General features: G+C 35.1%; 1 protein-coding gene across 1 annotated transcript in view; it reads left to right on the top strand.

Annotated features, from left to right (window-relative positions):
- Positions 1-24,344, top strand: part of Bbox1 (gamma-butyrobetaine hydroxylase 1) — a 58,767-nt gene that overhangs the window by 12,950 nt on the left and 21,473 nt on the right. Inside the window, exons 2-4 of the mRNA XM_042691521.1 lie at positions 4,647-4,900; positions 5,742-5,856; positions 16,189-16,387. Of these exons, the coding sequence (XP_042547455.1) occupies positions 4,682-4,900; positions 5,742-5,856; positions 16,189-16,387 (533 nt within the window). The 5' untranslated portion in view covers positions 4,647-4,681. The remainder of the gene's footprint in view (positions 1-4,646; positions 4,901-5,741; positions 5,857-16,188; positions 16,388-24,344) is intronic.

Genomic DNA, 24,344 nt, shown 5'->3' with positions numbered 1-24,344 from the left:
AACTAGACAATCTGTTTTGCTTAATGGACTTAATTAAGTCCATTAAAATTGAGTGTTAGGATTGAGAGGTGTCTGGTAGTATCTGCCATGCTATCCACTTTCTTGGAGGCTGTGCCTACTGCCTCATACTATGCTTACCTGATATTTTGGGGGCTGTTTCTCTGCCTTCATGATGTCCTTGTTGGTTTTCTGTGTGTAGGACATCTTTAAGTACCTTCTATAATACTAGTTTGGTGGAGATATATTGTTTGACTTTTTCTTTGCTGTGGAAGGTTTTTATTTGTCCCTCTGTTATGAAGGAGAATTTAGCAGAGTACAGTATTCTTGGTTGATAGTTGTTTGTCTTTAGGGCATGGCATACATTATTGCAGGCTCTTCTTGCTTTCATGGTCTCTGCTGAGAAATCTGTAGCTATTCTGATTTGTTTACCTTTATAGGTGATTGATCTTTTCTCCCTGACAGCTTTAAGGATCCTTTCCTTGGTCTCTATTGATCCTGTGTGGCTTATGATGTAACAGTGGGATGTCCTGTCTGGTCTGGTCTATTTGGGATCCTAAAGGTTTCTTGTATCTGAATGTGCCTATCTTTTTGTATGTTTAGGAAGTTCTCTGCTATGATTCTGCTAAATAAATTTCCCAGACTTTTAGTTTCCATCTCTAGGCCCTTCTCTACATCCATTAGCCTTAAATTAGGCCTTCTGATTGAGTCTTGTATTTGTTGAATGAATCTATCATATTTCCTGGGTTTGTCTTGAATACTTGTCTGTTCTTTATAATGTCTAGGCTGTCTTCAATCCCAGAGATTTGATCTTCTGCATGGTCTAACTACTGTCAATACTCTCTGTTTTTTATTTCCTTTCTTCTAACTGATTTGATTACCTCAATTTCTTTGTTGGAGCTTTGTTTTAGCTCTTGTGTGGACTTCTTTACCCCTTTGCTTTGGTTTTCAGTGTTTACTCTCAACTTCCTTAGTAGAGTAATTATATTCTCTTGGACTCCCTTTCCTTCTGTTGAAATTCATTCAGTTTTCCCTTTGTGGCCTCCATGGATTCCTCCAGTTTTGTATTTGTGGATTCCATGAATCCCTCTATTAATCTTTGGTTATTCTCATCATGCTCATGCAGTTCCTCTTTTAATCCTTGGTTAGCTTCATCATGCTCACACATTGCCCTATCACAGTCACACAAAGTCCTTTGTAAGCTTTCAATCTTTTCGTTCACCATGTTTACCAATAGTGTTTGTAGAACATTTTGAGGACTCTCCTCTGGATTATTCATTAACTTCTCTGTTGACTGTTTATCATGAAGTTGCTTGACTTGTCATTTTTCTAGTGTTTCTAAGACTCATTCTGCCCATTTGACTATGAAAGCACAACCAATTCTGAGCTAGAACACTATTTTAAGACAATCATCAGCCCAGAGCCCTGTAGTTTTGCAGATTTTTTGACACAGTCAAAATGAGTACAGATATAATCTAGTTCAACAACATACCACTAAGGATCAATGAGCTAAGAAAATCAAAGAAGGGGTCAGGGGACCAGAAATTAATAGTTATAGGGAGAAATGTGTGGAGAAAATAAGATTACAACAATGTAGGGAGAGAAAGGAAGAGAAGGAAGATATTTAAGACCTAAATTCAGAGGGAGGAAAAAGAGAGAAAGGAGAAGAAACAAAAAGAAAAAGAAAAAATGAAAAATGAAAAACAAAAATTATATAAGTATAATGAAATAATATTACAATTAAAGGAATTAAGGTTGATAAATTGTGAATTAAGTAATCAATATCTGGATTGTTTGCATACAATGAAGGATAAGGTCTAATAACCAAAGATGGGTACATATCAGTGATTAAGTAGAGAAAATAAAAGGACCAAAGGGAAAAGGGAAAAAGAAAAAGAAAAAAATGAAGAAAAGAAAAAGAAAAAAAGGAAGAAAAGAAAAAAGGAAAGAGTAGGAAAAAATTTAAGTAGAAAAAATAATTTCATTTATTTTGGGGATCTTGTGTCTCCCCTGTCCATATCCAGTCTCTTGGCAGAGTCTCTGGTTTGTTTGTGGTGTTTGGTTTTCCTGTTGCTTAGTAGGTTTCTTATACTGTTTTTTTTTTAATTTAATTTAATTTTATTTGTGAACATACTGTACAGAGGGGTTACAATTACATGGGCAGGATAATGCGTACATTTCTTACCAAGCATTGCAGCCTCCTCCTTTGGTTTACCCTTCACATCCCTTCCCAGCCTCCCCCCTCCCCCCCAATCCCAATCCTTCTCCTTCCCCCCCCTTCCCCCCCCCCCCCCGCACCGACATTGTAAAGCTCGTTTTGGACATGACAACTTGTACTTCTCATTGTTGCAACAGGTCCCTGTATCCTTAAACAACTGGTTTTTCCCCATCTCCTCCACAAGTTATACTGACATCAAATATAGTGAAAGCAGGGGTTATACTGTGGGGGAGGGACATACAAAGCAACAAAGAGATAATCTTATAAATGCATTAGAAACACATGCATGAAAGAAAAAACATTAAAATACATATCTAAGGGTTCATTTTCCTGACATCACATTATCTGACCCTTTCCGCTTGACTCATACATATACTAGATATTGCAAATAAGGGAAACCATGGGACCTATGTTTCTTTGGGCCTGGCTTACTTCACTTAATATAATTTTTTCCAAGTTTTTCCATTTCCTAACAAATGAGGCAATGTCATTCTTGCTGATGGAGGCATAGAATTCTATTGTGTATATATACCACATTCTCTTGATCCATTCATCTACTGAGGGGCATCTGGGTTGGTTCCATATCTTAGCTATGGTAAATAATGCTGCAATAAACATAGTTGTGCTGGTAGCTTTAGTGTGGTCTTGTTTGTAAACATTTGGGTAAATGTCCAAAAGTGGGGTTGCTGGGTCATAGGGGAGTTCTATGTGAAGTCTTTTGAGGAACCTCCATACTGCTTTCCAAAGTGGTTGAACAAGTTTACATTCCCACCAACAGTGAAGTAAGGTTCCTTTCTGTCCACATCCCCTCCAGCATCTGTTGTTGTTAGAGTTCTTGATTTTTGCCGTTCTAACTGGGGTGAGGTGATATCTCAATGTTGTTTTGATTTGCATTTCTTTTATGGCTAGGGATGTTGAACATTTCTTCATGTGTCTATTGGCCATCCTTCTTTCTTATACTGTTTTTTAATGCAAATAGATATCCAGTTTTCTTCACACTATTTATTGAGGGAACTATTCTTCCATCATTTCCTTTCTTGGAAACTTTGTCAGAAGACCAAGTAGCACTGAATGCATTGATTTACTCCTCATCTCAATGTTCTATTCCATTGGTTTGTATGTCTGTCTTAGGTCAGCAACATGCTTCATTTATTACCACTACTAGTTTATACTGCTACTAACTGTGTAATGTGTTTTGAGATCAGTTAGTGTGAAGTTTCCAAGTGTTGTTTTTCTTTCTATGGTTACTTTGGCTCCTAAGTATTGCTCTGTGACTTTATGAAAAATGTGTGGCTGTTTCCTTCTGTTTCTCTGAATCATCTCACTGGAATTTTGATATAAATTTGTAAGTCACATTGATGTAAGGTTTATTTTGACTCTTATTTCTCCTAATCCGTAAGTTTGGTGTGTCATTCCATTAACCTATACCTTTCATCAGTTCACTTAATTCTTGTCTTACAGTTTATAGGATATAGATATTTTATCTCCTTAGTACATTGAATATTAAATTCCCATGATAGTGCTGTAAATGTGATTATAGTCTCATAGAATATTATTATTATATAGAAATGATATAGATGATTGTGTGCTGATTTTATATCTTACAAACTTGCTAAATTTTTGTTAATTTTTAAAGTTTGGTTTTGGAGTCTTTAGGGCTTCTGCATATAATACCATGTCATAAACTGAAGAGATAATTTTCCTTCTTTCCTTAAGGTTTAGATGCTTTTTATTTCTTTTTCACCCCTCATTGCTCTGACTAGGATTCCTAATGCTGTACATCAAGGCACAAAAATCTCAGAGAACAAACAAAACAAGTTCTTTGCAGAACCTAGACATTTATTTTTATTTTATTGAGAATATAAGTTTAAATAAAAAGTAAATGCTAGAACCAAAATAGCATTGTGTTCTGAATTAGAGCACTCCTTCAAATAAAATAAAGGGCATTAGTATTCCTTCCTCAGAACAAACTTACTACTTTTGTATCCTAGAAGCTTTTTTGTTTTAAAAGCCATCAATAATTGGCATCAGTTAAAATTTCAGAGGAGTGATCATTACCCTTTTAGTTGGTGGAGCTTGTTATTTTCTCCCTTAAACATTCCAGAACTTGTATGCAAGAACATTTATGAAAGTATATATGTCATTGGTTCTGGCTTTATCTAAAATTTCTGGGAGGAAAAACAAAGAATTCTTTTCATCTGGAGCCTGATGCAGCATTTTTATCTTATTTGCTTTTAGCCACAATGTTTCTGTTTACAGCATGTGAAATTCTCTACCCAGAGCAAAGGTCTTGGCATTGATAAGTCAAACCACAGCCCCAGCAGCTGAATCAAAAGCAGAGGCCAGAGGCCACTTAAACTGCTCATTCTTAGAGGTCAATTCAGATTCAATTTGCCTGTCTATTGCTTTTAACACTGATTTGTCATTCTAGGTGGTTGACGAGATTTATCCCCAGACACCAGAAACATGCACTGCTTCATCCAAAAGGCAGAAGCACTGGATGGGGCTCATTTGATGCAGATCTTTTGGCACGATGGGACAGAATCCCTCTACCCGGCTGTGTGGCTGAGAGACAACTGCCAGTGCTCTGAATGTTATCTGGATTCTGCCAAAGCTCGGAAATTGCTCCTGGAAGCTCTTGATGTGAACATTAGTATTAAATGCTTGGTGTTTGACAGAAAAAAGGTAATCACCTTTAAGTTTTCTCTTCCATCTCTTTCACATTAGCTAAAAAGACTTGTCTTCAATAATTTTAAATAACTTTTTTTTATTTGGTTGGATATGTAACCATTTGTACATTCATGTTTATAAAGTGCTTTGAACAAATTATGCATGCTCAGCCAATGGGAGCAAATGTTCTAATTAGTACTACTACAAGATTGCTCATTATTCTTTCAGTGAGTGGCAGCTTGCTTCTGGGACTCCATTTATTCACCTGTAAAATCGGTGAAGGTACTGACATAGTCTACTTATGGAGAGTTATTCAGGATTCAATGAGATAAAAATGTTTATCATAGGGGTTGGCATATAGACAACACTCAAAGAATACTACTAGTTCATATTTAATCAAGTTTATCCATAGATAGATGTGCATGGCTTACCCTAAATGTACTGTTCTCAAAAGTCATCCAGATGTAGCCACCATTCCTCTTTTCTCTTTTCCAGTTTTCCTCCAGTTCTTATCCAAAGAGCAAATGTAACCAGAAAAACTCTTGTCATCCTCCCAACCTAAGGACTTTATTTCCAGTTCCCACTATTAATATTAGCACCTTATCATGAGAAGTTTTGGGTATACAGATTTAGAGGATATGGAATAAGAACTTCTAAATTCCATTTCTTACATGTATTTTATTCGCCTGCACCTCAGATACAGCCCCTTGACTTGCTCCCAGCACGGAGGATAAAAAGGTTAAATTTCAGTCCTGGATTAACTTAAATTATACTTAGAAACTGAACAATAGTAGAGAACCAAAACAGATAGTAGCATAAGGTACAAGTAGGTGACATTTCCTCTCTGTTTTATAAGGTTCACATCACTTGGCCCAATGAGCATCATAGTGAATTTGAAGCTGATTGGTTGAAGAAAAGATGCTTCTCCCAACAGGCTAGAGCAAAACTCCAAGAAGAATTGTTTTTGCCAGGTAATCCTGCTATGGTCTTCAATATCTTTTAAAATGCTGATAATAAGAATCTTTTTAAAAATTTACTATTAGTTTAATTTCACATACTTTGGCTATGGTATAAATTTTTACTACATGTATATACTGTGTATCAAATCTGGATAATTCCATCTCTTTTGTATGTTGTAAGGTATTTACAGTAAGAATTGAGCTTAGCCACAAAATCAAACTTTTATGTTTTGGTTAAAATAATAATTTTAAATGCTGCCAATACAGATCATTTGGGTAAACAATGAAAAGGACAGAGCAGTTCTAGAAGTACTAAAGAAGTAGGTATAAAGCAAGCGCAGCACCCAGGGACAGCACTGGGCCCTGAGTTCAAGCCCCTAGACTAGCACAAAAATTAAAAATAATAAAAATAAAAATGCAAATGCAACAGACTTATATCTCAGTCACCTAGGGTTAACTCTTGTACTCCACAAATATTCCACAAACCCATCCCTACAAAGGGGCAGAGTTTCCCTTCTTAACAAGGTGTCTAAGGCAAGAACAGCACAAAGTTCAATCTCTAACTTGGTATCTAGAGATGGAATGCTATGATTATTGTGCCCATGAAAAGGGAAACACAGCATTGCATATGAGAGTGTGTGTATTCTTCTACCAGCACAAGCACATTTCCTGTGGAAAGTTTCTATGAGTCTTCAGGCCATCTGTAGCCAATAATAATGTTCAAGAAAACATTACAAATGATAGATGGTGGGGTGGGAGCAGGGGCGGGACGTGGAGGCAGGGCAAAGAAAATTTTAGTTTTGAACTAAGACAAAAAAATACTTAGACATTTTAAATACAATTTTGGGGATAAAAAAATAATAGAGCCCAAGTTGTATCAATGGCAATCATGAGAAGAGTTAAGGTTTTCTCTCTCTCTCTCTCTCTCTCTCTCTCTCTCTCTTGCTCTCTCTCTCTCTCTCTCTCTCTCTCTCTCTCTCTCTCTCTCTCTCTCTCTCTTGTTCTCTCTGTGTCTCTCTCTCTGCCTCTCAGTCTTGCTCTCTCTCTCAGTATATGTGTGATCTGGTAAATTGTAGCTGGATAGTCCATGGGTTAAAGAAGAACTTTAACAAACTCTCTTTTATTATTATTGTTTCTGTAAAGATGATGTTCAGAGGGTTACAATTACCTAAGTCAGGTAATGAGTATATTTTCTTAAGTGTCACCTCTTCCCTCATTTTTTTCAGTTTTTCCTCATATGTGATGATTTTTAAGTATTTGTTAGAACTTCCACTTCTGCAAAGTTTACCTAAATGTTTTTTAACTGCTGTTAAATCATTGAATCATATCAACAAGTGACCATTTTGTTGAATTCTATAACACTTCTGCTGGGAACTTAAAGTTACACACTAACCAGATATTTCACCTTACTACTGTCCAATCTGGAATTCTCAAACATCTATGAGAACTCAGCAGTTTACTGATGAGTAAGAGGTCTTGCTCATTCAACAATTTGAATTACATAATTTCAACACTTCCTATACGGATTAGTCAGAGACTGATATACTGATATACTGGTAGTATATCCCCTTCTGTCTTTAAGCATACACCAATTTCATCAAGTACTGAATTCCTCTATTTACTACATTTCACTGTTCTGACAACTGACCTCGTTTTGTTCTAGGATTTTGTGTGTAAACTATCATTACCCACTGCTAGCTGATTGAGTATATCTATAAGTAGTTAGAGGAAACAGAGGTTTTTTTCTGCTTTCTTCCAAAGAATGTGCTGCTAGATTCTTCCCATTACATAACTTCATAACAATTGTCTGGATCAAATTGCACTCTCTTGATTATATGTTTTTTTAACATTTATTTTAGAACTATTTTGGCACCCCTAATGTTTTTTCCCTTAATTCTGTCTTGATTTTATAATCTTGTTAGGTTTTACTTTTATTTCCTTCAGATTCTTTTTTAGGTGATTTTAGGATGTAAAAGCCAACATTTTGTTATTATCACTTAAGACTTTAAGCAGTGCAAAAGGATACAGCCACATCCCTCCATTAATATCATATGACAAGTAAAGTTTTAGAGCTTGTTTGCTCAGTATCATCAGTCAGTAGCAAAATGGAAATTATAGTAAACTCAGTTAAGTAGTGGGAAAAAAATAATCACAATGACAGCCATAATCATGAATAATAGGATAGCTGGCTGCTATGTAGACACTGGAAAATATTTCAATGGTTTAAAACAAAATCAGATTTTTAAAATGTATTTTCAAGCTGTGCAGTTGATGGATAAAAGAAGACATTAATGGGCCATTTTGAGGGATATTGGTTCTTTAGCTTTTTGCTTATGGAATTTGATACCTATTTTACTGTTGTTGGGTTATTTTTGAACAACAATATACCCCAGAACATATAAATAATGTGGGTTATATTTGTGAAAGGATTTTGAATTTTAATCCACACTGTGAGGCTCCTTTCCTAATCTTTCCTTAATGAGGACACAAGACTTTTCAAGGTACAGCGTACTTTCCCTTATCTTCTGGCCTGGGTATTGAGAGCAAATAAGAAAAGACAAATGATCATCAGTCATAGCACTGATCATAAGACAGTCACTAGAGAGATTACTTCACAGCTGAAAGTAAGATATGGTGAATAATCATTCCTCATAAATATTTATGCAGCTGTATGTATACTGGGAACTTTTGTAGTAGGGACTCTGTAAGGACATTATAAGGAAGGTTAAAAATGGTATGAACTCTGTCTTTGAACATTTAAGTCTAGTGAAGTATAATCATAAAAACAAGTGTAATATATTAAGTACATTAAGACTGCAGTAAAAGTTCATGATACCATAGAAGAAGGGACTTCGAGAAAAAAAAAAAGGAAATGATACTGGAGATGGGTTTTGAAAATCTGATCAATTTGGCTAGGAAAAGAAACAAAGTAAAGAAATTCTGCACAAGTAGAAAAATTATTAAAATATAAAATAGGTTTTGGAACCTTCAATTAGTTTACCATTGGTATTGTTAAAATTGTTAGGCAACAGAGAAGGGAAGAGACAAACTCAGACATAGTTCAAGTGCTATACTTGGTCCTTAACCGTTAGGCAAGAAAGTCCTCTCAGCAAAAAGTTCAATTAAAACATTTCATATATCTCCCAGGTCAGCATTTTACAAATCAGAGAAATGAATTCACAGGTTTTAGACAATTATAGCCATAATTTTTATTCAATGTTTTAAATTGTGTGGAGTCACAATTGATTTTATTAAATGAATATATTTTTTAATTGACAAGTCTATAAATATAATTTCAACACCTTGTTTCTTATTGTAGTCTCCCCTCTCTGAGTGCTCCTTTGGCCCTGGGTTTTGCATTTATCTGACAAAGAGAACAAAAGAGTCAGCTTTATATGGTATAATGGTCTTGGGCTAGGAATGGTCTAATTGTAGACAATGAAAATTTAACAAAGAGAGGGGAGATAAAGAGGTAGAATTCATATCAACAGAATATACTTATATCCTCTTCTTTTATAGAAACAATTTCAAAGCTAACTATTGAAAACCAGAATATGAGCATTTCCAGTCATAGAAAGCTGAAGCCTTTCATACAACATGAGAAACACGAAGGTTGTTTTTAAAATAAATTACCTTTTAGCTTCCCTGTAAAATTTGGGCATAATTATACTCATTGTTGTAACTGAGATGTAAAACTGCTAATAGCTAATTGACATAACTAAAATGAGAAAATTACTCTGTAGAATGTTTATACAAAATAATCTAATTAGTAACTTAATAAATTGATATCTGCAATTCACATACATCTCTAAGTGTTTATATTTAAATTTTCATTCTTTTTATTAATACCTAGTGTCAAAACGAGTGAATACTTGTTTTCTATGTCGTTTTGTAGTTTGTAATTGGTGCTAAAATATTTTCTATTAACAACTGATTTCAATATTATTTGTTGTGGAGAACTGAAATTGAAAAAGTTGTCATTTGAAGAAAATCTTATTTTCATTGAGTCATCATTCTCCATTTTCTCAGCAATCCAGAACTGATTACATGGCATGACCAAGAAGGATTATTACTTTTTCAGTCCTATAAAACTGTCTTCTAGGAGAGCCATTCTTTACCATCCACTTAAGCAGATTACAGCCCTTCAGTACATACCCATAATCTTTCCTCGTTTCTAAAGAGCTTGCTATGAGAAGTGAAAAGCCTCAAGTAACTGTTAGGCCCTCCAAAATGTATTTGCATTGCACACAGGAAAAGAAAAGTTATACAAAGTTCTCCTTTCTTAATTTGAACTACTTTTACTTGTAGGTGGAGATTTTTCTTATACAGCAAAAGAACACTTAGTTTGCTTCAGGACCATTTTCAAAGACCTTTGTCAAAATGCAAAAATCACATGTATGTGTGGTTTTCGCTTTAATTCACATATAAATACACCAAACTTCTTGTGATATTTCTATGCCCAGCTATTCTTGAACACCTTCTTTCTGAGATACAAGTCACTAGAACCTTGAAAAATTTACAGAATTCATTGGAAAGAAGTAAAAGAGTACTTTAAAAGAACAGCATCCCCATAGGGAGGAAAAGAGATCTGTTTCTTTCCTCTTAGTTTCCTTTCCCTTTTTAGGGACCAATTTGGGGGTTAATGAGGCCCAAAGACTATGTTTATATATAGAAACAGGGTAAGATTGGCTGATGCTCTACAGATTAGATAAACTATTTCAAAGCTCAATTAAGTACAGTTGGATAAAAGATCCTTACCTCTTGAAATAACACATTGAAAATCATCATACTCCATTCATGAAGCTTTAAAGAACCCCTTTGTGTCTTTTTGTTTCTGAGCTCAGGACTCTGGAATGTGCTTAACCCTCAGAAGGATATCATGTACAAATGGTTCCTTGAAAGCCAGCATGAAGCTTGTGCATAAGTTTTATGATGTGTGAAGTTCATGTTCAAGGAAGTATTTATTAGAAAGACCATAAGTTAAATTAGGAAGGCCAGCTCATACCTTAAACCTTCCATCATTTTCCATTCTTTTTATGTATCTAGACCCAAATGTGTAAATTTAGTTTTAAGGTAGGCTCCTGACAAAAGATTTAATCTAGTCAAATGTATTTTCTTTTAGTGCCCCAATAGTTATTTTTGCAATTGTGGGGCAAATGTTTTTAAATTGTTCTCTTGATGTTAAAATTTAATATTCTGTACAGATATTACATAATGACTTCCCACATGGATTTAAGGAAATATGGTGCTATATCTCCTGAAAATTAGAGTATTTTACATTCAAAACAAGATGATGATCTTGGCAACTAACTAATCATAGCACTATCCTTGAAATTCGCAATTCTTGATAAGAAATGTACTCATTACGTTGCTCATGTAACTGTAACCCCTGTATACAGTATTTTTACAATAAAAACCTACAAAAAAAAGAAGTATGTGAAGACTTTATGTGTGGTCACAGGTTCTGTGATAAGCTGGGTCTCTTCATTTCTGATGTGAGCAAAACTCTTTCCAGGGTACTCCAAAATGAAAATGATGGTAAAGAAAACAATTGTAAACTCTGAAGATTTTTTTAAATCATTGTAAACAGGCTAAAGGTATCAAAAATGGATAGATAGATAGATAGATAGATATTATAATCATAGTCTGAGAGTAGAAACTTGAAAATTATTTGTAGCCTTGAGTATGCTGTGTATTATGTTGATGGCCTTGCTTTTTACTATAGTCTCTGAAAATGGCTTATTTTCTACGTGTGTGTGTGTGTGTGTGTGTGTGTGTGTGTGTGTGTGTGTGTGTGTGGAGAGACAGTAATATTTGTTTCAAGGATCTACAGCTTTTGCATCATTAAAAGAAACAAGATAGTAAATTTTCATTAAAATGTGCTGTAAAGATGCATGTTTCCTAAATAGATCCCTCTTGAATGCACAAATTTCTCATAATACAAACTCAGACTCAAACATAACTCAAGCACAAACTCAAAGTTTTAAAAATATTAGCATCTTGTAAGAATGTTTTTAGTCCCTGTGTATCTCCCCAGCACCTAGTCACTCAAATTGCCTGAAAAGTGATACTGGCCTGAAGTTTAAAAGGTCTGGACCACTGACTGGATTGGCATAAATTGAAGAAGAAAGGCTTGTTGAATTTAAACCTTGCAAGAGCTCAGTTCATTTCACAGATGATGACTAGTCATGTTGTTGCAATCTTGTGCAATGAGCCCTACTTCTTATATTTTCTCTGAATTAAAAAGCCTTACTAGCAGCCAACACTTATCTTTAAATGCCTACACTTGAACAAGTTCTGACAAAGTATTCTTCATTGTAACTTGTCCTGCTTTCCTTTATAAAGGGCAGAATAAGCTATGGACATCCGGATGCAGGATATTTTAAATCAGTATTTTAAATAATCAAATGTTTGTATACTGGTACATACACAAACTGATTTGAGCCACTGTAGATTTGTGTACTGGGAACCACTCTCCTAGATTTGGCTAACTAGCTTTGGAAAATTATTGATATATAACTCAAACCTCTGTTCCATTCTTTACAAAATTGCAATGCTAAAGTTATCTATTCCATATTCTTGCCATCAAGATTAGAAACACGGTTAGTCCCTGTGCCTGAGATGTAGAAAGTTTTCAACAAATATTAGCTATCATTCTTAATGTTACTATGGGTATACTGTGTGCCAGGCACTGTATGAAGCCTTTGTATAATCACACTGCATGGTCACAAATGACTTCAGGATAACTATAATTGTCTTTGTTTTTGTTTTGTTTAAGAGACACCTGAGAGAAGAGTCCAAGAAACTAGCTGGTAAAAGCAATGGATCAAACCCAGTCCTCCTCTCCATGCATGTTTTGTCTAATACATACCAGTCAGTTTAAATTAATGAAATTTTTTAAATGACCTGAATTTCTCAGTTCGACCATCTAGAAGTCAAGTCTCAATAGCTGTAATATTGCTAGTAGTTATGATCCACCGAAAATTTCCATCACCACAGTTACATTGAACAGCATTGAAGTCTATACCATAGTTTCTCTGGTATTTTATTCTCAATAGAAAACAGTAACGTCTTACAAAAGATATAGTAGATGTCTATTGATAAATTACTAAATCTCTATGATAAAGAAAAGGCCTTTGGTATAAATAACCACGTCAATAAGAATAGCTAATTTCCTTGTCTTTTCCTTTCTTTCTCTTGTACTCAAGATTGCTCTCAAGATTTCTCTCTTACTAGGCAAGTACTTCACCACTAGAGCCACATGCCCCAGTCTTCTGTTTTTCAGAATCTGGTACCTTTGTCTAGGCTGACCTTAAGCCATTCTTCCGTCTACCTTCTCCTGAATAATTGGGATTATAGACATGTGCTATTATGTCTAGCTAGCCATAGCTGATTCTATCCAACAGAATGGAGAAAAGCATAGTATGGATAACATGCCCTTGTATAGATTATCAAAGTGTCCCCAAATTAGAAGAATCCTCATCTGTAGTCTAGGTAACATGTCTTCAAAAGTAAGAACTAATGTTAAGAAATCTTAAAATGAATATGAAATAGCCAATTAATTCTCTAACATTTCTTCTACTTCTAGTATTCTGTGTCCTTGATCTCCATCTGAGGCTCAATATACTCAAAACTGTTTTCAATATTTCTTTTAGGTTTCTGAATATACTGAATTTAGGAGTATGCTTTTAAAATAGAAGATGATAATTTCTTCTTTATGCTTGTCACCCTTATTATTTGACCCCAGAAAAATTTCCCCTAACTGGGAATAAAATGAGCTTTCTAAATATGTAATAATTATGACATGAATTTTGTTGTTGTTTTGTTGTTTTGGCCTGGTTTGTTTTTTGTGCCAATCCTGGAGCTTAAACTCAGAGCCTGACTCTGTCCCTGATCAGTTTTGATCAAGGCTAATACTCTACCAATTGAGCCACAGCTCCACTTCTGGCTATTTTTCTTGTTAATTGAAGATGACAATCTCACTGACTTTCCTGCCCAAGCTGGTTTCGAATGGTGATCCTCAGATCTCAGCCTCCTGAATAGCTAGAACTACAGGCAAGACCACCCAGCTGCAATCATCTTCTTTTGGATTATTCCAATCCAAATTATTACAATCTGGGGTTTTAAAATATAATGAGCAAATGAGAGTGCAAAGAAAATAGGCAGAGAATTCAATATTCAAAACAAGGCTAAGTAGACCACTTCTCTGAAGTGTCACTTTCATATAAAGCTAACTCTTGTTCTAGAAGAAATATATGAAGCTGGAGGAATTAGACTTGGAAAACATTGTTCATGTGAAAGAGTAAGTTGAGCATCATGAAAAAAAGCATTAGATAGAGATTAAAAGGTCAAATGCCTTGAACATATTTCAATCATATCATATGTCATGGTATTTTACTCAACAACTTTCTTGTCTAAATCCCCTATAGAAGTCTTTGAAATCTACTCTCCAGCAATAGTGCCTTGTGGACATAGTCTGATTCTGGATTTATTGCGAAGATAAATCAACACATAATTTCTGAGTAGCTGATATATTCCAATACAAAGAACGTACATACAACTCCACTCCTCTTCTTCCCCAAAACCAGTTACAAAGGCTTGACTATCCTGAAACCTTCATTATTTATTATTGCTTCAGGTACTTTTCTCTGATCTTAACTCAACATGCCCCATGTTCTACCACGCTTTCCTTTGCCAAGGTAACCTAGTTACCATTGTCCCTCGTCCCACCAGGGACAAAGGAATTGAAACTCAAAATTAAGAAACCATCTGGATAGCAGTTTGACTTCCTGAGGCAATATAGTCAAACACTAAGAATGTAGAATGTGTTTAATACTCCAAAATGTTAGCATTGTTTAGGCCTATCAACACAGCTAGAAGGAAGACGTAAATTATAGTTTGCAGTTTAATTTGGAAATTCTGGCTCTTGTGGAAGCTGTTATTTTTAATCAACCAGAAATTTTGGCAATACGGGCATCAATAGCCTAATTATGTCTTACAAATACACACTCCTACTTGCTACTGAAAATTTCCTCAGCCAACTACCTGGTGGGAGAGTAAGAAATGTCTCTCTGTCTCTAAATTCATCTTATCATGACTTATGCTAATATCTCACAGCTAAAAAAAAAAAATTCTATCCTGGGCTGACAACAGAAGAAATGATTTCCAGTCCATACATACTGCAAGAAACACTGACACCATAATTCACTCTTACCCTGGAGGCTTTGGGGTGAGTTTCCATAAGATGGGATATTCCCCAGTTAGAAAAGTAAAGCCTTGTTCAAGATGATATTGACTATATATTCTTATTCTGACACTTGTTAGAAAGGTTTGCTGACTTGACAATTTCCTTCCCAAAACAGGAAGGAATCAAATAAAGCAGCTAGTGTTATCTGTCTCCTGGACACAGTTGTTAGCATCTGCCTTGTTTCCCTTAGAAAATTACTATTTCTCCGCGGCGCCAAAGTTTTAAAGTTCATTTTTCAACATAACATCTTGGGGTAGGGGTGGGGGGGACAGGAGTGGGGCAGGGGGATGGGAAGGGAGGGGAAGGGGAAACAAAGGAGGAGGCAACAATGCTTGATAAGAAATGTACTCATTACCTTGCTCATGTAATTGTAACCCCGCTGTATGGTATTTTCACAATAAAAAAGAAAATAGAAAATTACTATTTCCTCAGTGTTATACTCCTTTTAGGAGATCCTAATTTGCAAGCCAATTATACTTTGCACTTGTTTTCTGTTTTCTCATGTGAATATTTTTGTGAGCATTTAGAAATCTAGAATGAGAGAGCTAAGGGAAGACATTTGACCTTATCTCTTTCTGCACTTCCATTTAGGGGTATATGTATCCAAGAAACATATTCTTATATTTCCTTCCTATGGCTAGGAACAGCTTCATCTCCAAGATAGCCTCTAAATCAGGTGAAATAAAAAGAACTGTGACTTCCCTTCTCCCCAGGATAAGAATATTCTGTTTTAGTCAAGCATTTTAATTGGAGTTGGACAAACAGATAGTATTAAATCTGATATCTCAGGACTAATTCTGAGAAGGTTTTAGGCAAAGAAATCTTAAGAAATCTTACAAATCAAGAGCCATTTAAAAGCTAAAAACCATTCCCACAATAAATGGTACATATGGGAAAAACAGTTATAAACCAGACACATATTTGGGTTAGAGGCATAGATGTATGGATCCAAGATGTCAGGCATGCCTGAAATGACTAGCACTTAGTTAACTCACTGATAGATCAATGATTAGCTCTAATGAATTAAACCCTTTGTGAAGGCTATTGCTTTGTGTAAAAACAACATAACCCCATCTGTTTTATTATTTCATCCACAGAATGCCAGTATTGGAGCTCAGAGCTCCAACTGCCTACTTTGAATTTTGAAGACGTCTTGAAAAATGATAAGCAAGCATATCTTTGGCTCTCCAGCCTCAAGAAAGTAGGCATTGTGCGACTCACTGGAGCAGCTGACAAGCAAGGAGAAATTATGAAACTTGGGAAAAGGATTGGATTCCTCTATCTCACATTTTATGGGTGAGTCACCTGATGGCTTATAGTCCCATCACAGTCACAGTTTCTTATATTTCCCAGAGGGAGGTCCTCTTTTGAATGAAGGTGTAGAAATGTCCACGATGTCTTTAGTGAAAGCCACATGGAAAAGGGAGTCTAAAAATGGTGTTTGAGAATACACAGACCTTTTTTTTTTTAATCTTTAAGTAGTTGTATAAAGGAGTTGCCATTCTACAAAGCAGTTTACGAATACAGTGCATCTCAATCAATGTCACCCCATTCATCATTGTCTTCCACCCCTCCCAATCCCATGTTTTCCTTCAATTGGCTTAATTTTGTAGAATATGTGTTGAATTTTATGACTGGTTTTCTCCTCCACTCCTTCTCTGCTGAGAATTTTAGGATCTGGCTAGTTACAAGTGGTAGCTCAGGCTGTCAGGCTGTCAAGATAAAATGATACACAATGTTTTATTTTCTCATAGACTTTGTAAACTGGGAGTCCAACATCAGGGTGACATCTGTTTCCTAGCTTAAAGTAACTGCCTTCAAATGTACCTATACAGTCATCTCTCTGTGGGCAGCAAACTGCCATCTCTTCCTCTTCCTGTTCTTGTTGTAGTAGGATCCCACCTTTTAAACTTCATTTACCATTAATTACTGCTTTAAAGGACCTGTTCACAAACACACGAGGGTTAATTTTGCTCATAGCAGATAAGATAGAAGATTCTGTTGCTTTAACAGTCTTTAAAAGCATGTCTTGAGGGTTTTTTAAGTTTTATTTCTCAAGAGTTAACACCAAGTTAGATTCTGGTGAATTAAAACTAGCCACAAGATGTGTTAAGATAAAACTAATGTGTAGACATTTGAGCCTGTGAGCTTTACTAATGGGAAATATAATTAATTTTTACTATGGAAAAATAGTTTTATAAAGTTTCCTAGGAAATAGCATTCGAAATCCACATTATTAGCATCAGAAAGCATTTTTCTTGAAATGAGGGATACAACTGAATTTCTCATCACTAAGGTGAGTGCCTCATGAAAGGTGGATCCAATTACCAGCAAATACAGGAGTTGAAAAGGACCATCAAAATCTAAAGTTTGCACATGAGCTGGTGGCACATGAGCTGTTCTGAGATGTCTTTGCTTTGGCTCACATAATGTTGAAAGAAAATGGAATTCTTTGTTAGCACTTAAAAACTGTGAGATTTTAAATTTATATGGATTTTCTTTTTCTTGAAAACTCAAGACTTACAACAACTGAATAGCTGGCCTAAAACCTAGCATGTCAAATATTTGTTAGACATAAGGATAGGAGTGCCTTAATGTGTTTGTTTAAGTCCTCTTCTCAACCCCCAAACTGCAAGGATCTTGTGAACATTTGAGTTTGTCATCCCTAATCTAGCATAAGAACTTGTCATGGATAAACAAAAATCAAGAATGTTCAATTACTTGCCCTCAATAGTTTGCACACTTTTTATTTGTTTGTTTTTGTTTTTCTTTTTTCATGTCAGAAGATTTAGACCTGGACAATTCAATCCTCACCCCCTCCCTAAGAATTTACTTATACCATACTTAACATATTTGCCTTCCAGAAAAAGTATGTCCTTCCAGAAAAAGTATGTTTGCAAGAAGTAGTGGTGCTTGAGAATTTATAACAATAAATAAATAGAAGGGAAATAATTGAAATTATTAACAGCCACTGGTATAATATGTGTTAATTCTTCTAAGATCTCTGAAATAGATTTTAGCCTCCAGTTCATTAAAGAATCACAAGCCCAATGAATTTATTTGCAACTCAAGTTCTGGCAAATATTAATAATGGAATTAAAATATATAAATCCAGGCTTACCTGTCACTATTTCATATTTCACTATCAAAAATGAGAAGTACCTGAAAAGATGCTTTCAGATACTGGAATTAAAAATTAAATTCCTCTATATTGTTTTATAGCTTTCATAAACCAGTAATAAACTTTTAGCATCTATTCTAGATACTTCACAATTTCAAAACAGTGATCAATCTTGAAAGCTCTTTTGGGAAGTTTCCTAATTCCGCCCATCTACCCACTCATCTTACTTTCTGGATCCTAATCCAAATTTATGATTTGTCTTGTGTTTGTTTTGTTTCTGCAAGTCCCATAAAAGGGTTTACTAACTTGGCCACTGATCTAGTATTGTGACACTTATTGCAATCAATACTGAAGTTCTGTTGTCAAAACAAACCAAAACCTACTAATACATATCCACTTCTTTTATCCAAGACCTTTCCCATCTAAGTGAAGTTGTTTCTACCCTATCTTGCTTGCCTCAAAAAAATCATATTTTTTCCAGAATCTCACAAATGATATATGTCAAGAAATTCATTTTTGACATCTGACCTCTATTTTCACCAAAAATTCCTCCATGTGTTTGTCCATATTTAATCCTCTACTTTGAAGACTTGAAGAAAAGAATTTGACAGTGATTGCTGTTGTTTTGAGCTAAATAAATATTTTCTCTGAAGTCCTCTCTCTTTTCTACTTTTCCTCTCACAAATGTGAGAGTGTGATATTCATGGTTGGGTGATGTGAAAGTTAAAGGAATATTCAGGAGTATCCTCTCCTATTCAAAAGAACACTTACAAAAACACATCACAATTTGGGTTGCACATTGGAATAAGATATTTTAAAATATATAGACATCTAAGTGCTTTCTTCGGAGATGTTTCTTTAATAGAAATTGTAAATGACCTGAGCAGCAGACTTCAAACCTGGCAAGTGAGTCTCATAAGCAGCCAAAGTTGAGAACCACTGGTTTAGAGGAAGGACTACTTCAACACGACCTGATTTCAATTTCAGTAGAACTTGGGTGATAAAAAGCTTCGGAACTCTCATAAATACATACATTTTTAGAACTTTGTTCCTCTTTCTATGTTTTTATGTCTGGATCTGACTTTTCTTCAAAAGAGAAACAGTAGCTACCTTAAGCCATGTCCCTATCTTTCTGATTACTATTTTTTCCATTAACAATGTGTCTTTCTCCTGTTTGAAAAATAATTGATGAATGAGAAAAATGAGTAAAGACAGACAATAAATAATGGTGGGGGATTTCCAAAAATGCAAGAGGAATAGGGAAAGAAACTGTTAACAAGGTAAACTCTATTTTTTATTAAGATTTGTCAAGGAATTTTGCAGAGGATCTTGCTTCCACATCAAAATCAAGAATAGTTTGTTGGTGGTACTACTTCAGAGTGGTGGTACCCCTCTCTGGAAATGAATACCTACTAAACCAGCACTTTTCCCCTCACCTAAAGCTTCTAATTTGGAAAATTTTAAATGAATGTATCTAAAATAAGAAATAAGAATATCTATGCTCATTTATTAGTTGTCATATCAATGGTTAAGTGGTTGGTTGGAAGAACAAAACACAATAAATTCCAACAATTCATGCAGTCTTCATAGATAGTAGAAAGGAATAAATGTTTAATGACTAAATTCATGTCTAGATTTTCTTAAAGACAAACAAACAGCAGACATTATTATTATGACATTTCATAATTATAAACTTATGTTTAACTAAATCAAAATGGTAATCAACTTGGGGAGAAACGTACACGTCATTTTCCACATCTGCATTTTTTCAGATACTTGTCATTATTTTGTCAGCACATCATCTACACAGTTTATTGTTGTTGTTGTCATTGTTATTGTTGTACGTGTGTGTGTGTGTGTGTGTGTGTGTGTGTGTGTGTGTGTGTGCTCAGACATGAGAAATGCTTAGTAAGCTTAATGCATTGATGATGAAAGCTAAGGATGGAAAAAATAAAACACCACTGGACCTGCAATTTTACCAAATATATATATACATACATATTTATATGCATACATATGTATATATATATATATATAGAGAGAGAGAGAGAGAGAGAGAGAAAGAGAGAGAGAAAGGAGAGAGATAGAAAGCAAGATGTAACAAGATGACCTTTTTAGCATGATATCAACCTTTGAATGAAGCCAAAGAGATTCATTCTTCTCTCACCAAATAGTAATAGCAATAGTAGTGGTGGTAGTAGTAGTAGTAGCAGTAACAATGGTAATTAGTAGTGAAATAACTTGCTGGAACCCTTTAAGGAAAGGTGATAATGTTGAATAAATTATCAGAATTTTATGACCTGGTTTCATTCAATGAGAAAAAGTCATTGTAAACTATGCCTGCATATTGCTATTTGCAATGATGATACTCCATTGGAATGTTTTCAAGTATGTATTCTACAGAATAAATCCCAAAGAAACTACAATTGCTGCCAATAAAAGAACATGTCAAAATTGAATATCAGTATTACAAGGCACTCTGCCTAGCATTTTGTTCTACACTGACTTGAGATTCTATTTTACAGGGAATTATCTTTAATGACTGGTATTTATGGATGAATATGAATACATAAAAGTCAGTTTCCTCTCAATAAGCTAGACCAATAAGAAAAATTGCATTAAAATCCAGGAGCAGAGTAAACACAAACCACAGATATTTGACATTACAAGTGGAGTAACAGAGTAATCAACAACTGCCCTCCATAATTCAAAGGGCCTGAGTGCTCTTCCAACATAGTACGAAGTATAGTCAAATGGGATCATGTGCAACTATAAATTGACCTTTAGTAGAACCAATTCCAATCCCTCTAAATTTATATATGCTACATAATGCAAAACATTATGACATGAATAATATTTTTAGTTAAGATTCTGAAATGCCCTATTTGCTATCTCAAGCTAAACCATTTTTACTACATACCATTCTTCTCCATTCACAGCATGAGTTAGTGAAACTGAAACTCATTGTCCTTTGTGCTAATGAGCTCCTTTTTGATAAAAAAAAAAAAAATGTAGCCAACACAGGATTATATCTTCAGTACTAGCTCATCCAAAGAGAGCCCCCATGAGACAACTCTATATAATCCCTTTCAAGGCTGTTTAGTCAGGACTGACCCATCTCTTCCTATATCCCCTTTTATCTGCATGCATCTCCCTTGCTTTTTTATCTCCTAACTTTTTATTCTGTTGACAGGCAATACATATTAAATCTTCCTATGTCTGTGGCTGTTTTTATGGCCTTTCTTGCCTTGCTCAATTGATTCTTAACCTTGTTCTTATTTCCACCCCCTGCTTCATCCTCCCTCGATCTGACAGCCTCTGTGACTCCAGAGACCTACTTTCTGTCCCCACTCCTGCTCTGGGTGGTCTCTAATAATACTTCATCCTATAATAGAAAATCAGGCAATTTCTCTATCATTGTTGAAAGTTCTCATTGCTGTGGGGAAAAAGAAAACACCCTTGTAATTTGCAAGATACTGTTTGTTTACTAGGTTGAAGTCTTTTAAGACTATAAGTTTCATAAGATAATATTGAGACATTCAAATGATCTTACAAAAGGCAAAATCCATGCCCTGAAATTTTCTTCTCTTATTAGTTGGGAGAACAAGTAAACTGGATAGGTCAAGATTCTATTATGGTCATATACTCAATTACCAAAGTGACAGAAAAACAGAGAAAGTGATAGTTGGAGAAGAGGGATTTAGTGTGTTTTTTTTTAAGTTATTTACCACCGTGTTGTAAACGATCTGCTTGTTGTACATGGAACTAAACTAGTCATGCCAACATTTGAAGCATATGCATCTCATCATTGACAGGTTGAGTTCCTTGCTGGCCAAAATGGTGGTCTAGCTCAGTGCTAGACTCTCTATAATTTGTAAGAAAATTGTAGTGAAATAAAATGTATGCAAAGATATTAAATACCTCCATTAAGTCAACACATCAGAATGAATTTTTTAGCATTCTTGATATATACCAGTTTTTAGTTTAAATTTTTAACCACATAAGCAACCTGAAGTGGCACTTACTCAGAAAGTAAAAGATAACAAAACTTTCAACCTTAGCTAGCAAGACTATTACATGTCCAGAACTGAGTCCAGATGTTCAGGGCTTGTTTGTTTGCTTTTGCTACAAATGCTTTTGTTTCTTGTAGAATAACAGGAGTTAAACGGGTAAGAGTAATGAACTAAAAATGAATACCTTGTTTCTAAAATATTAAATTTAGGAATAAAGTAAAGAAGGTGAGAGGCTATAAGGAAAACTACTAATAAAAGAAAATAAGCAGAAACCTTGATAGTTATCAAATTTTATCGTATGGAATATTTTTGGAAGATGTATAATTGCTGAATAACACTTGGAAGGCCCCAAGTTGTATTAGAAAAATATAAATAAATGTGTGATGATACTTCTTTCCCAAAAGTTTTAGGAAAAATTGGAGGCCTGAACACCCCATAGTATCTGTATTTCATTATTGTTCAGAGTCGTCCATTGAATCAAGAACACCAGTTTTAATCATGGCTTTGCTCTGGGCTCTTTGTAGGTGAGACGTTGACCTAAGCTTTAAAAAAATATGTTTTTTATTGTAAAAATAGTGTACAGAGAGGTTAGACTTACATGAGTAAGGTAATGAATACATTTCCTATAGAGCATTCTTACCTCCCCCTTTGTTTTTTTTCCCTACCATCCCTTCCCTCCCACCTCCCCAACTCTTCCCTCCCTCCCCCATCACAAGTTATAAAGTTCATTGTACATCTCATTATTACAATGTGACCTAGGCTTTTCATGTAACTTCCTCCTAGATCTCTCTGAGCCTCTGCCATCCTCTTTCTTCAGGAGTTCTTTAATACCTTTTATGCCCCAAGGCACTGGGGCAAAAGTTTGATGGAAAAAAAATAAAATGTTGCTACCTGCTGCTTAGTTTTGCATCTGCAAGAATACCTTGCATTCAGACTTCATGGGATGAACAAAATAGTTTCTAGTGAGCTGTTTGTCAAGTTCACCAGCCAGAACAGTAAACAGTGGTATTGAAAAGGCCTCTAGGGAGTTCAACTCTATAACCTTCCCAGCATTCACTGGATTTCTGTAAGCATTTCTCAAAGACATTTGTAAATCAGTTCAACAGCATTTCACACATTCATTCCTATTAGGGTCTGGATGAGTGAAAAACACCCTTAGTCTTTGGCAACTGGCCCCTTAGAAATTGCTCCTACCATTATTAGTACTGCCTCCAAATCTAACTGAAACAACTACTGCTTTGATTTATGTGTTACCAGAAAACATTTCTGAACTGTGGGGATGGAACAAGGAGAGAGAAAACAAGTTTATTCATTTTGTTGAACATTCTAGCCAAGAAATTGCTTAAGAAAACCACACAGCCTTCCTTGAGTAAAATTGACTTGTCGGTTATGGAAAATTAAAAAAAAATAGAAGCAATTCATAGTTGGGAGGAAAACAAAGAAATCCTGTCTAAGTTCTGAATTTTGTTGTAATCCTATCCTACTTTGTAAAAAGCCCATGCTGGGACTTCTTAATGAGTTGTTTTAAATATAGTACTGACATAGAGTGTTAGAGAAGGGGGAGAAAGCCTTTAGAATATGTGTGCAAGAATCATATTAGGGTTTTCTAAGTAGGGTAACAAACTACGTTCCTAGAACCATTTGAACCCATTTATGTTACCAGCCAGAAACCAGTCCCTGAGGTTGCCTTCGTGGTATTGAGTTTCATAGTAATTAGTGCTACTGCCAGCAAAACCACTTGAGTATGAGGTCATCTCATGAATGGACGGAAAAGTAAGTTCTGGGTCTCAGACTTCTCTAGAAACCACTTGAGGTAACTATTCAAGCAGTTACTTGTCCATAGGTCCATCTATGTAACATCTTGGGTTACATTTTGTAGCCAAAACAAACCACTGTTATTGGGACAGAAGAAATAATGTTACAGGCTGTATTCAGCTCAGTTCTTTACAGGTATTATCTTGAAATATCTGATAAGAATTATGATCACTATCTGACAGGTAAGGAACTGAGGTAAGGAGATCTAAGATGAAACCCAGAGTTATTTGACTCAAGAGCGTGTGATCTTCCCATTTTGACAATGAATTTCATTCAGTGTATCCATAATGAATAGTACCTTTAG

Source organism: Dipodomys spectabilis, unplaced genomic scaffold (assembly GCF_019054845.1).
Source record: "Dipodomys spectabilis isolate Male_0828 unplaced genomic scaffold, ASM1905484v1 ptg000145l, whole genome shotgun sequence".
NCBI classification, from domain to species: domain Eukaryota; kingdom Metazoa; phylum Chordata; class Mammalia; order Rodentia; family Heteromyidae; genus Dipodomys; species Dipodomys spectabilis.
This window is presented reverse-complemented; position numbering and strand designations above follow the sequence as displayed.